This window comes from Hemitrygon akajei, chromosome 7, assembly GCF_048418815.1.
Source record: "Hemitrygon akajei chromosome 7, sHemAka1.3, whole genome shotgun sequence".
Taxonomy (NCBI): Eukaryota; Metazoa; Chordata; class Chondrichthyes; order Myliobatiformes; family Dasyatidae; genus Hemitrygon; species Hemitrygon akajei.
In genome coordinates, this window is record NC_133130.1 from 71,887,068 (window position 1) to 71,900,823 (window position 13,756).

General features: G+C 39.5%; 1 protein-coding gene across 4 annotated transcripts in view; it reads left to right on the forward strand.

Moving 5' to 3' along the window:
* Positions 1 to 13,756, forward strand: part of ehbp1 (EH domain binding protein 1) — a 389,918-nt gene that overhangs the window by 148,387 nt on the left and 227,775 nt on the right. For all 4 annotated transcript variants that reach the window (XM_073051179.1, XM_073051180.1, XM_073051181.1 and 1 more), the window contains one exon: positions 1,530 to 1,743. In XM_073051179.1, coding sequence (XP_072907280.1) covers positions 1,530 to 1,743 — 214 coding nt within the window. The remainder of the gene's footprint in view (positions 1 to 1,529; positions 1,744 to 13,756) is intronic.

Consider the following 13,756-nt stretch of genomic DNA (forward strand, 5'->3'; position numbering starts at 1 on the left):
GGGAAATACATCAGTCAAGCTTCAGTGATTTGATTATGCAAACATAGAATTGGAAAACAAAAACTCTCTTGTTTGACTGGAAGATTTGAGGCAAGAATTTAAAAGATTTTTAAGATCAATAAATTCTTTACCTTAGCACTACCCACCATGAAAGCATTTGTTTGAATCTGTTGATTTGTTAATTTAGTTATAAAAATAGTGCTAAGTGCTTTCACTTGTTTTCCAAAATTCAAAATGCACAAATTTTGACTAGCATGTCTGAGATTTCTGCTTCTATTTGCATTGAACCTTTTTTTATGCTGTTCTTTTCATGCCTTATCATTCTGATTATTTATTTTACTGTTTGTACTTGATGTTAATACAATCATTACAAAGTGTTCAAGTGTCACAGTCCTAAGTTGAAGGATAATTTATGTGTTTACAAAAAATGCTATCTGTTCAGGACCAATTTTACCTCTGCTCCATTTACCTTGAATTTTAAAAATTTTAAACTGCCATGAATGGAATATTCCTCAGAGACACTTTCTGTCAGCAGGTTAAATTTGGTCTCGTCATCCTTGTCTTTCATTCGGTGTCTTGGTCATATTAGATGTTCATGAATGACAGATGCATCTGGAAGGCAAACTTCGAAGTTGATTTTGTGTGCATTGAAAGTTCCTGGTTGTTAGTTTCCATGTTAAGTGCTTTACCACACCGAATTAGAGCTAATCAATTAGTAAGAACCAATTCAAAGCTCAGTTGTGTATTTTACATCTGTAGCTTCCACTTTTCCCCTAGTGATAGTAACTAAAATGTTTCCTTGCTGCAGTCTTGGTTTTTGTTTTTCTTTATATTAGTCCATTCCATGGCAAGATTTTTTCCATGAAAAGCTTCCTTTCAATCCAAGTTGTTTTAGTATTAGGTTGAAACAGACATTACTTTTGTAACTATTAACAAAATGGTAAACTCCTTAATAATTTTTCTTGCTTGATATTTTTCCCCCACAATTTGTTTTTAAGGTTCATCTTCATCACATATATATTTTCAGAATTCTTAAAGGTAAATAGTGTATTGCACTTTTTTCTTATTTAAGATATAATTGATTTTAGTTTTGAAACTGTGCAAACAATTCCAGAGAGCCTCTTATTTTTCCCTTTTGGTTATAAACATTAAATTTGCTGTTACATAAAAGCAGATTTTATATTTTTCTGCTAAAACAGTCTTTGCAAATGGCATATTCTCAAGAGTGACTGCATGCCACTTAATGTCTGAATGTGGACCTTAAGATAAGGCTTCAACATTCATTTGAATGTTTAGTAAGAAGCACTGAACAGGATTATCTTTTAACCTTGAAAAGCTTGTCACAGTGAATGTGCCATTAAATTATTGTATATTCAGCAGATTAAAGGTTATAAGATGCAATAAAAAATTGTACATTTCAGAACTGTTTTCAAAATGCACCTCTGCATTTGTGTGCAAAAAGAAAAGTTTATTTTTGAGGAAGAATGTTGTTGAAGACATCTTTTAAAAATTAGTTCTGTTTTAATTAGATCTAATCCATTCTACGAGCCGAAGGCATCAAATATTAATAGGAATCAGCCCACATTCATGACGGCTTCAGTACAGCAGCATGAGACAGAAAAAAGGACAAAAAGGAAAGCTCCATCACCTCCAGCACCTGACACTAAACCTACACCAAAGACAGAAACTGTAAAGGATCACATGAAGCCTGCTGTTATGAAGGATCTAACTACTTCACCAAAGGTTTGGTTTACAGTAAATCTTTTGAAAACATGATTTATTATCAGAAGTTACTTGTTAAACTTTTAGTTGTTACCAGTCATTTTGGCGGTGACTAAAGCATCCTCAGATTTTTGAATTTTGGAAGCGATATGAAATTATTCAAGAGTAGAGAAGATTGTGATCTTCAGAATCTAAATCCTGGAAAAGTATTAGTCTGTAAAAGTAGTGAATTGGTTGACTTAAATATTTTATGTGTATGATTTTATGATTTTTATTACAATTCTGGAGAAGTTTTCAGCTCGACTTTCTCATCTTTTGAAGCAATAAATGATGGTTTTGTATCCACGGTCCTGAGCTGAATGTGTTTTAAACTGCATTCAGATTTCAGTTCATTATATATATCTATGTCAAAATTTCCCTTTCCTATTTTTAAGAAGTAACCAACAATAGTATTTTAGTCAATCAATGTGAATTGCAAATTTAAGTCTCCTTTTACAGCTGTACTTTAAGAATCTTCTGGTACAAATTCTATGGAGCAAGTGAAACTTTGGCCATTTAAGCACCTACACTCCAGCTTCAGGTTAAGGGAGAGATCCTTATTTTATCAATGTTGTACTTGAGGCCTTTGAAGTTTAAATGAACAGAAAGGTTTGTATAATCTGTAGGTTATTTTCAAGAATAAAGCTATTTTTGTGCATCAAATTTCAAAGGGGAAGTGTATTCCACTTTGAATTGCAGCTTGTTGGTGTCGATGAAAGTTGAAATGCTAAAAATTTCAAAATTAATTTTCAACACATTAGGTGAATGGGGACAAAATCATTATTTATATTGTCATTATATTAGGTAGAATAAAAAGTTAATGTTAGAGTTTCCTGACGGACTTATAAAAGTCAGACACTAAGAAAGCAAAGACTGGGCATGCTTGGGCCTATCTGAAGTTGGCATTTTGTGACCAGAGGAGGTGCCATAAGGATTCGTGATGTTACCTCAACTGTTCACAATCTGTGTTTGTGATTAGGATTAGAAGAAATGTTTCAAAATTTGTTAATGATACAAAATTATGCAGTATTTTGAGAAGTGAGGATGCAAAAAGGCTGCAAGAGTATAGAGTCAGGCTGAGTGAATGAGTGTGACCATGATGCAATATAATGTGGTAAGAAATATAAGATTAAAAAACAAACTGCTTGAGGAACACAGTTGTTCATGCAGAATGTCTGGAGGAAATAGGATGCTAGAGGCTTTGAGTCAAAACCCTTCATCAAGATTGAGAGTGTAGAAGGGAAGCTACAAAACATTAAGAGGTGAGAAGGGAGTGTTGAGATGGGGGCTGTTGGGTGAGAGGTGGAATCGGGTTAGATAGGGGTTGATGGATAAAACAAACCATTTTGGGCAAGGGAAGGGGAAGTTAAAAGGCAGAGGTTGCAAGATATAAGTGGGACTTTATCTTATGAGAACACACATCAGTCCTCATTGAGGAATCAGAAGAGGAAAGGATGAGCAATTTCAAGTTCCTGGTTGCCAGTGTCTTTGAGGTTCTGTACTGGACCAAACATATTGATGCAGTTACAAAGAAGGCATGACAGCAGCTATATTTCATTAGGAGTTTTGGAGATTTGGTATGTCACCAAAGACACTCACAAATTTCTACAGATGTACCATGGAGAGCATTCTGACTGGTTGCAACACTGTCTGGTGTCAGGGGACCACTGCACAGGATTGAAATAAGCTGCAGAAAGTTGTAAACTCAGTAAGCTCCATCACGCACACTGACCTCCCCAGAATCCAAGATATCTTCAAGGAGTGATGCCTTAAAAAGGCGGCATTCATCATTAACGATCCCCATCACCCAGGACGTGTCTGGTTCTTATTGCTACCATCAAGGAGGAGGTACAGGAGCCTGAAAGCACACACTCAGTAACTCATGAATAGCTACTTTCCCTCTGCCATCAGATTTCTGAATAGATATTAAACCCATGAACACTCCCTCACTACTTTTTTCCTCTTTTTGCACTACTAATTTAATTTAACTTTTAAATACAGGTAGTCCCCGAGTTACGAATGTCCGACTAATGGACAACTTGTACTTATGAACCGAGGAAGGAGAATGCCTTCCGCCATTTTAAGTCAGATCGCGACGCTGTTCGCCATTTTAACTGGTTGCCGTTGACACTGTGTTGAGTGCTTAACTTTGTATTTGGCTTAAATTTTTCTTAGTAAGATTCACCCTGACCCCCCCCCCGCCCCCCCCCATTCCGGTCGGATGGTGGCGCAGTGAGATCAGCGCCGGGCTCGAGAACGGAGGTTCGATCCAGTGACTCCTGTACCATCCATGCTGGGTTGATGTTGAGCTCGCAACTCGACCACGCTAAAAAAACACTGCCACCTCCAGTTTAAATACCCACACGGAATATTGTGGAGGATCAAATACCCAAACCCAGCACAGCCCCCACTTGTCCCATTTAACCTGTCTCAGTGCGGTGGTCCTTAGGACCTGGCGGACCCCGGGACCCACTGCCCGCAGTGTTTCTGTTCCGTTGACGGGGTGCAGTGGTCCTTAGGACCCAGTGGATCTCGGGAGTCAGTGCAGCTCCGGACCTGCCACCTGTAGTGTTTCTGTTCCATTGACAGGAAGCGATTGTGATTGAAAATAAAGTGGAAATAATAAAGCATTTGGAAAGAGGTGAAACGCCATCAGTCATTGGAAAAGCATTAGGCTACAGTCGGTCAACAATCGGAACAATTTTTAAGGATAACGGATAAAGTGAGAATAATGGAGCATGTGAAATGCCCTGCCCCGATGAAAGCTGCAATTATTACTAAGCAACGCAGTGGTTTAATTATTGGAATACATACGTTTCTTAAGTGTTTTATATGCATAGAAAGGTAAAATATATACTATATACTAAGACATACGTTTGATGAACTGATGCTAAATAATACCGGATGTACTTGTTCCGACATACATACAAATTGGACTTAAAGACGGACTCAGGAACGGAACTTGTACGTAACCCGGGGATTGCCTGTATATAGTTACTGTAATTTACAGTTTTTATTATGTTTTGCAATGTACTCCTGCTGCATAACAACACATTTCATGGCATAAACAAGTGATATTGAACCTGAATCTGATTCTGAACCAGATAAAGGAAGTGGAACCAATTGGTTCAGGGGATAAAAAGGTTTGGTCAAGGGAGAAGAAACCCAGGTGGATAAGTGTGTAGAGATGATGGGCAGATAAAACCATGTGGGGGAGGATAACAAACCTAGGTAGCACCTGGGAATATCAAGGGTGTGAGAGATCAGAAATTTGAAAATTCAGTTTTTATATCATTGGTTTGTAGGGTATCCATGAAATGTGAGGTGGTATTCTTCTCATTTACATTTGCCTTCATCATGGCAGTGAAGATTGCTGAGGACACACAAGTTGGTATGGGACATGAATAGGAGGGAGAATTGAAATGATGTACAACTAGAAGTTCAAGATGGCTGGTGCACCTCCAACCACCTGTCTTTTGCATGCTGTGCTCTCAATGTGGCTTTCTCTTGGTCAACAAGACCAAGCAAAGGCTAAAAGGACAGTTTGCAGAGCACCTGTATTCTGAATGCGCAAGTTGTCTTGTGCTTCATGTTATTGCATCTCCTCTTCCCATTCCCACATTGACCTATTTGGTCTTGGCATTCTTCACTGCTATTGTAATGTCAAGGTCAAACTAGAAGAATAGCACTTTTTATTCTACTTGAGCAATTATAAACTGGAAGTATGATTGTGGTGTACTCTCTACTTCTGTTCACATTTGCCATACATTTAACAATCCCCTTATCTCACCATTACTGAAATTCATTACTCTTCTACCAGGAAGCATCTGTCCATTACCCCTCAACCTGGGTTTCTTCTATCTTGGCATATTTGTCCTATTGCCTGCCCTATCTGGTTCCATCTGCCAGTGGTTTTCCTTCATTTGTTCCCAGTTGTGATCAACCATGCTCTCTCTCAAATCTCCCCTCTCCCTTTTCTCCACCTGACAGCAACTGTCTAATGTTCCTCTACTTCACCTGGTTCCACCCATCACCTAACAGCTGTTGTCTTACTCCTCCTTATCAACTCTTTATTCTGGCAATTTTACTTGGTTGGTCCTTATGCGTGATCTTGAATGAAAATCTCAAATCGTCCGCAGTATTTTTTTTCCTCCAGGATTCCAGATTCTCTCCAAATCTAGATCATCTTCTGATCTGCCAAATCTATACTTTTAATAAGTAAATGATACTTCTTTGTGAAGGTGATCATACAGTGTATGGTTTTATATTCAGAAAGAAAATTTGGGTCCAAAATTTTAAATTTAACAAAGACAATTCTGAAGGCATGGGTGTGGAGCCAGCAGAGGTGCATGGACAAAGAGGTTAATGGATTTAGGGGATCTTTCAAAATATATAGAATAGAAGTATTCTAATGAGAAAGAGCAATTCCAAGGGAAGAGCCTTCATTTGTGGTTTATAGAAAAAAGTTAATAGATTATTTAACTTCCAGAAAATAATGTTCTTGCAGAAAGGCGGAGGAAGATCAGAAGACTGGGTAAAATATAACAAACAGCAAAAGAAAGGAATAAGGAAGGAAAAAGATGGAGGGCTGTATGGGAGGGAAGAGTTATATTTATCCTGTTAAGTTAAAAGGACAGTGCAACATCGTGGGCTGGAGGGTCTATACTGTGCTGTACTGTTCTATGTTTTAAAAATAAGGCTGAGATAAAGCTAGCCAGAAATAATAAAAATGTAAATACTGAGAATTTCCATGGCTATTGAAGAAAAAGAAAGAATTAACCAAGTGAGCAATGGTGCTATTGAAAGTGAATGTGAGGAACTAAAAATGGGAAACAAGGAGATGACAGATGAAGTAGATGTTACTGTGCTCCATTGTCTCTACCACATCCGTTCTCAGGATGCAGATTTCCATTTCAGGACATCTCCATTTTCCCACCATCCACACATCCCATTTTCCCACCAACTTAATAGTGATAGAGTTCTCTTGTCCTTACTCACCACCTCATGAGCCACAACATCCAAAACGTCATTCTCCACAACTTCCACCAAATCCAAAGGGATCCTACTACCAAGCCTACCTTTACCTCCCCTCACCCTCTCTGCTTTCCGTAGAGATCACTCCCTCCGTGATTCCCTCCCCACTAATCTCCTTCCTGGGACTTATTCCTGCAAGCCATCAAAGTGCTACACCTGTCCATTCATCTCCTCCCTCACCTCCATTCACGGCCCCAAACAGTCCTTCAAGGTGAGGCAAAACTTTACCTGCCAATCTGCTGGAGTCATCTATTGTATCTGGTGCTCCTGAGGCACCCTCCTCTACATTGGTGAGATACAAGGTAAATTGAGGGACCACTTAGTCGAGCACATCCACTCCATCCGCCAAAAGAGCAACTTCCTTTCTTTCTTTTTCAAGCTTTTTATTAGTATTAATAATATTATGAACAAAACACAATTAATATATTAATAAAGGGATTACAAACATACAAATTCCCATTACACATGAAGGAATACATAAGCAATGAATACAGTATAAGTAAGTTTTCCCGAAACATGAACCATATAGTATATATATGAACAAGGTAAAGCAACTTCCTGATGGATAAACATTTTAATTCCCATTCCCATTCCTATTCCAACATGGCTTCCTCTTGTGCCACAATGAGGCCATCCTCAGGTTGGAGGAGCAATGCCTTATATTCCATCTCAGTAGCCTCCAACCTGATGTCATGAATATAGATTTTTCCTTCCAGTAAAAGAAGTTCCCTCCTTCCCTCTTCTATTTTCCATTCTGCCCTCTTACTACTTTTCACCTTCTTACCATCTCCCTGGGTCCCTTCTTCCCCTTTCTCCTACGGTCCATTCTTCTCTCCTATCAGATTCCTTCCTCTTCAGCCCTTTACCTATGGACCTGGCTTCACCTATCACTATCTAGCTATCTTCCTCTCCTTCCCCCAACCTTTTTATTCTGGCTTCCCCTTCCTTTCCAGTCCTGAAGAAGGGTCTCTGCCTAAAACGTTGACTGTTTATTCATTTCAATAGATGCTGCCTGACTTGCTGTTCCTCCAGCATTTTGTGTGTTTTGCTTAGAATTTCCAGCATTTGCAGAATTTCTCATGTTTAAAAATGTTACAATATCAGTTTCAATATTGACGGTAAAACTAACATTCCAAACGTAACTGTAAATCTGGAATTAATTGGGGAGGGAAAGCGAAATTTAAGAAAATTACAATAGCTGTGAATACTGAGCAAATTGTTGAAGTTGTACAATGATAAATGTTGGGATCCTAATGGATCATCCTTGGTTCAAAAGAAGTGGCTAGTAAGATGGTCAGAAACAGATTTATTATCACTGGTTTATGTGGCATGAAATTTGTTGTTTAATTGCAGGTAGTGTCTGTGGGTTTATGAACCATTCAGAAATCTGATGACAGGGAGAATCAAGCTGTTTCCAATTCATTGAGTGTACATCTTCAGTCTCCTGTACCTCCTCACAGGGCATATTCTGTATGGTGGGGGTATCAAGTGATGCTTGCCAGCTTTGAGGTACTGCATCTTGAAGATATCCTTGATGGTCGGGAGGGTGATGTCGTGATGGAGCTGGCTGAGTCTATAACCTTCAGCATCCTCTTGAGATCCAGTGCGTTGGAGTGTCTTTGGTCGGCTGTGATTTAACCAGTCAGAAGGTTCTCCACCAAGCTTCTATAGAAATTTGTAAGTCATTGATGACATATCAAATCTCCTCAAACTCCCAATGAAGTAGAGCCTTTGGCATACCTTCTTCATGGTTCCGTCAATGTGTTGGGCCCAAGATAGATTTTCTGAGATGCTGACACTCAGGAACTTGAAGTTGCTCACTCTTTCCATTGCTGATCCCCTCAATAAAAACTGGTGAATATTGTCCTAACTTACCCTGCCTGAAGTCCACAAATAATTCCTTTGTCTTGCTTGACATTTGAGTATGAGGTTGTTGTTACAACACCACTCCACCAGCCAGTCTATTTCACTTTTGTATGCCTCTTCTTTGTCATCTAAGATTCTGCCAAGAACAGTGATGTTATTTACAAATGTATTGATGATGATGTTTGAGCTGTGCTTCGATTGTAACTACTAAATGTAAGTCCTTTATTTAAAAGGGGAGAGCGATGGAAAGCAGGAAACGACAGGTCACTTAGCTCAACAGTTATTAAAGTAAAAATATTAGGAGCTGTTATTAAAGACATAGATGGACATGAAGGAAAATTATGGTTATCAGGCAATCAGCAGGGATTCTTGAAAAGAGTGGTTCATGCTTGACCAATTTGTCAGAAGCAGGCTGTGCTTAAAGAGGATGTACAATATTTAGATTTCCTGAAGGCATTCGGTGTGATGCTGCATCAACGATCACTGCAGAATATAAAAGCTAATGGAATGGCTAGAAGATTGGCCGGTGATTATCATTGAGTGTGTTACCATAAAAAGATTTCTAGGCTGAGAAGACCAAAACAAGGATAAGATACTGCAGGTTCTGAGCATTCTTTGGACGTGTAGTAAGAGCTACCAGTCACCAGCAGTAACTCACACTCACTCTGCTGAGCATTATGCAACTCTAAATCTCATACCTCAATGTTGAACAGCTGCAGCACTTGGCTTGCCCATCTCCAGCTGTCTCAAACAACCTTTCAACACCGAGGCAAATAGTGATTCATTGCAGTGGTGCCATTGGAAAACAAGGGTTTAGCCAGGCTGGCAACACTGCAGCAAGCAGCCCGAGTAAAAGCATAATAATGCTCAGTGAAGCAATACTGTAGAATTGAAGAAATTGTGAAAATGGCCAATTTTGGTTGGCAGAAGGGAAGAGGAGCACACTATCTACATTACACCTCCTGCATCACTAGTATTCAGGGCCCCAAACAGTCCTTCCAGGTGAGGCTACATGTTACCTGCAAATCTGTCGGGGCTATCTCTTGTATCCAGTGTGGCCTCCTCTACTTTGGTGAGACCGGACACAGATTGAGGGACTGCTTTATTGAGCACCTTCACTCTGTCACCTGCTAAAGGCAGGATGGCCTGACTGCTACCCATTTCAATTCTATTTTTCCATTCCCATTCTGACATGTCTGCCATGGCCTCCTCCAGTGCCAGATTGCCAAACTCAGGTTGGATATATTCTGTCTGGGTAGCCTCCAACCTGATGGAATGGACATCAATTTCTCTAACTTCTGGTAATTCCTACCCCCACCCCACCCCTTCCATTCCTCATTTTGGTTTCCCTCTCACCCTCGCTTCTCACCTGCCATCACCTCCCTCTGGTTTCCCCTCCTCCTTCCCTTTCTTCCATTGTTCACTGTCCTCTCCTGTTAGAATTGTTTTTCTTCTCTCCTTTACCTCTTCCACCTTTCCCTTCCCAGCTTCTTACTTCAACCTCCCTCCCCCACCCACCCACCTTCTTTCTTACCCATCACCTGCCAGCTTTTATTCCTTTCCCTCCCCCCACTTTCTTATTCTGGCTTCTTCCCCCTTCCTTTCCAGTCCTGGTGAAGAGTTTCAGCCTGAAACTTTGTTTTACAGTCTTATGGTTCCTCCAGCATTTTGGTCTCATTTAAGAAAGGATATTAATGCACAGGAAGAAATCCTGAAAGGGGTGAACTGAACTGGCTTGTGTGGAAAGGTTTAGAACAGATGATTCTTTCGAGCAAAGCTGGGGCAGTTATTCAGTCAGAGAGCAGGGAATCTGTGAAATTCATTGCCAGAGATCACTGTGTATATAGCAGATTATAGTACATTTAAAGTGGAGGTTGATAGTTTCTTGGTTAGTGAGGGTGTCAAAGGGTACAAGGAGAAAGCAGGAGACACAAAGTACACTGCAGATGCTATGGTCAAATCAACACGTACAAACACGCTGGAGGAACTCAGCAGGTCGGGCAACATCCGTTGAAAGGAGCAGTCAATGTTTCGGGCCGAGACCCTTCGTCAGGACTAAAGAAGGAGGGGGCAGGGGCCCTATAAAGAAGGTAGGGGGAGGGTGGAAGGTGCCAGGTGAAAAACCAATCAGAGGAAAGATCAAGGGGTGGGGGAAGGGAAGCAGGGAGGGGATAGGCAGGAAAGGTGAAGAAAGAATGTAAGGGGAAAGCACTATGGGGGGAAGAATTCCCTCCCTCTCCCTTCCCCCATCCCACTTTCTGTCTGCCTCCTCTTCCAGCTGCCTATCACCTCTCTCATGATTCTGTCTTCTTCTACCCATAGTGCTTTCACCTTACATTCCTTCTTCACCTTTCCTGCCTATCCCCACCCCTTGATTTTTCTTCTGATTGGTTTTTCATCTGGCACCTACCAGCCTTCTCCTTCCCACCCTCCCCCCACCTTTTTTTAGGGCCCCTGCCCCCTCCTTCTTCAGTTCTGATTAAGGGTTTCGGCCCGAAACGTTGACTGCTCGTTTCCACGGATGCTGCCTGACCTGCTGAGATCCTCCAGCTTGTTTGTACGTGCTGAAAGCAGGAGAATGGGGTTGAGAAGGAAAATAAATCAGCCATGATCAAATGGTGGAGCAGACTCAATGGGGGAAATGGCATAATTCTGCTCCTATGTCTCATAGTCTTATGGTTCCGCAGGCTAAGCTTGTATCTGGTAGAGTTTAGAAGTGTACAAGTTGATGTAATTGGAATATACAAGATCTTGAAAAGTCTTGACAAGGTAGATTCTTGTGGGAGAATCTTGAACTAAGGGTCATCATTTAAAAATAAGACATCCCCAGTCTAAGATAGAGATGAAACGATTTTTCCTTCCTCAAGAGGGTTGTGAGCTTTTGGAAGTCTTTCCCAAAGTGTGGCAAAAACAGCATTTTGAATATTTTTAAGGCAGATACATAAGAGGGTGAAAGGTTACCTTGGGCATTGTTGAGGTTAAAGTCTGATCAGCATGAAGTGATGGAGTTGGCACCAGGAGACTGAGCATCTTGCTCATGCTCCTTATACCTTATGTTAATTTCCTTTTCTGAAAAGTCATAGAATCTGCAAAATCAGCACACAGTGTAGTTCTTCTTTGTGGAAACACAAATTGTCCTAAATGCTTGCCAAAAAGTCCTTAATTTTTAATGTACAATTTGAAGCATAATGGCCTGTCCTGCGGTTATCAGTTTTATCAATTTTAAATGAAAATTTATCACAACTTTTTGAATTGTATACTAAATGTAGGAACTGCTAAAATTAGATTTGATTTGTGGATAATTAACCTTTTCTGGATGGCACAGTTAGCGCTGTGAGATGTAAGGGCATAGATTTGTGTTGTCTCCTTGGTCAATACTTAGCTCAAGGAATGGCTAAGGGATGGTAATAATCAAGTTATCTTTCTACTTTATGACTTGGTGAAAATATATCAGTGTTAATCATATTTTTAAAAAACTGTACACTGAGGGACTGCATGAAAGTGGCTAGCCCCTTGCAGAAGATATTAAAGGGAAAGCCTACTTCAGTAAATCTGGGGAGTAAATTTGATATTATTGAATTACATTATTATAATGTACATACCACTGCTCGGGCCCAAACTGCATTTGACATGGGACTTCTGTCTGGTATTTGGTGCCACTTCATCTACAATCCCAAATCAGGGACTGGCACTGACATCAATTCTGGTTTACTAGATGAAAGGTGTGATATATCGACCAGCAAGGCAAATGGATTTTTAACTTTGATCAATCTACAAAGTTTGTTTTTAGAGAGATGTTGTATATTGCATTACAATTTCTTAGTTTTGAATTTGCTGCATTGTAGATTTGTTTAACTTAGCCATGAGGTAATTTGGTGAGATGGAGGAATCAAGTTAAGAGTATATTACGTTTGGATGTGTGGCTGCTTATAAATATATGATTTGAGGCTACAACAGTAGACTGTGGAAATGTTGTTGAATGCCACGTTTAAATCTATATTTGTTTTTCAGTTTTTCCCCATCTTTAACAGCTGAGGCAAAACTAGTAATGTATTTTTTACTGGTGTGATTTGGTAGTTGTTGAGCTTCTGATTAATTGAAAATTATTATTAATATGGTAATTTGCTGTATAATTAGAATTAACTGCTGTTTAAGGTCAGCATTTTTTTAATCTTTTATTCAACTGAGAAATTGTCTCTATTTATATTATTTAATTGTCAGAAGAATGAAGAGTTCAGAATGAGCTAAGTGTCTCCCTTTTTACCGTTGAAGACTGCGTATTCTTTTTCTAGTACTGACTGTCCTATCCCCCCAAACGAAACCCAAAATGTTTGAAATGCTGGAAATCTTCAGAATTTACTCTTTTTGATAACCATTGAAATTTATAAGTTCCTCCTACTACCTGAAATTTAAGTCAAATAATGCAATGCAAGTTACTATTGTTTTCAATGAATTTTCTCAACAAGTGGTGATGCACCTTGCTTACGAAAGTATAAGTTTACCATGAATTAACTACTTTCTCTTGAAATCTGTTCTGCACAACTATTGTCCAAGATCTTTGACTATTTTCCATTCTAAATCAATAAAGATTAGCATCCAAGGTTCAGTAGCTCAATAAGTAATCCTGTCACCCTTTCTGAAATGGAACAATAAAGACTAGGGAATTTACTGGTCAATATTAGATTGATGATGTCTCCAGGTCAGTGGTGGCCCTTGTACCACTATCCACATCATCATTGATTCTCAAGGTTTTCACCTATGGTGTCCTAAAATCTTTCTGTTAACTGGAGCTCGTGCTGTAAAATTTGGGGAAATCGATAGATTTTTTTTTGTATTTTGGTATAGAGGCTCTCTAAAGTTTAATGCACTTCTTCATTCCTGAATGCATTAAGTTTTTCCACTATAGACGGCTCCTGCTTGTGGCCGTTCAGTACAGGATTCACAAATCACTACCTAGAAATTTGAAATATGGAGTAAAATTTGCTCTCACAGAATCTGTGGGAAAAATGAGCAAATAAATAAGAACAAACTCTTTCTTTCAACTCATGTTTTATGCATGCACAGATGATGTGGCTTTACGTTACAGAAAATTGCA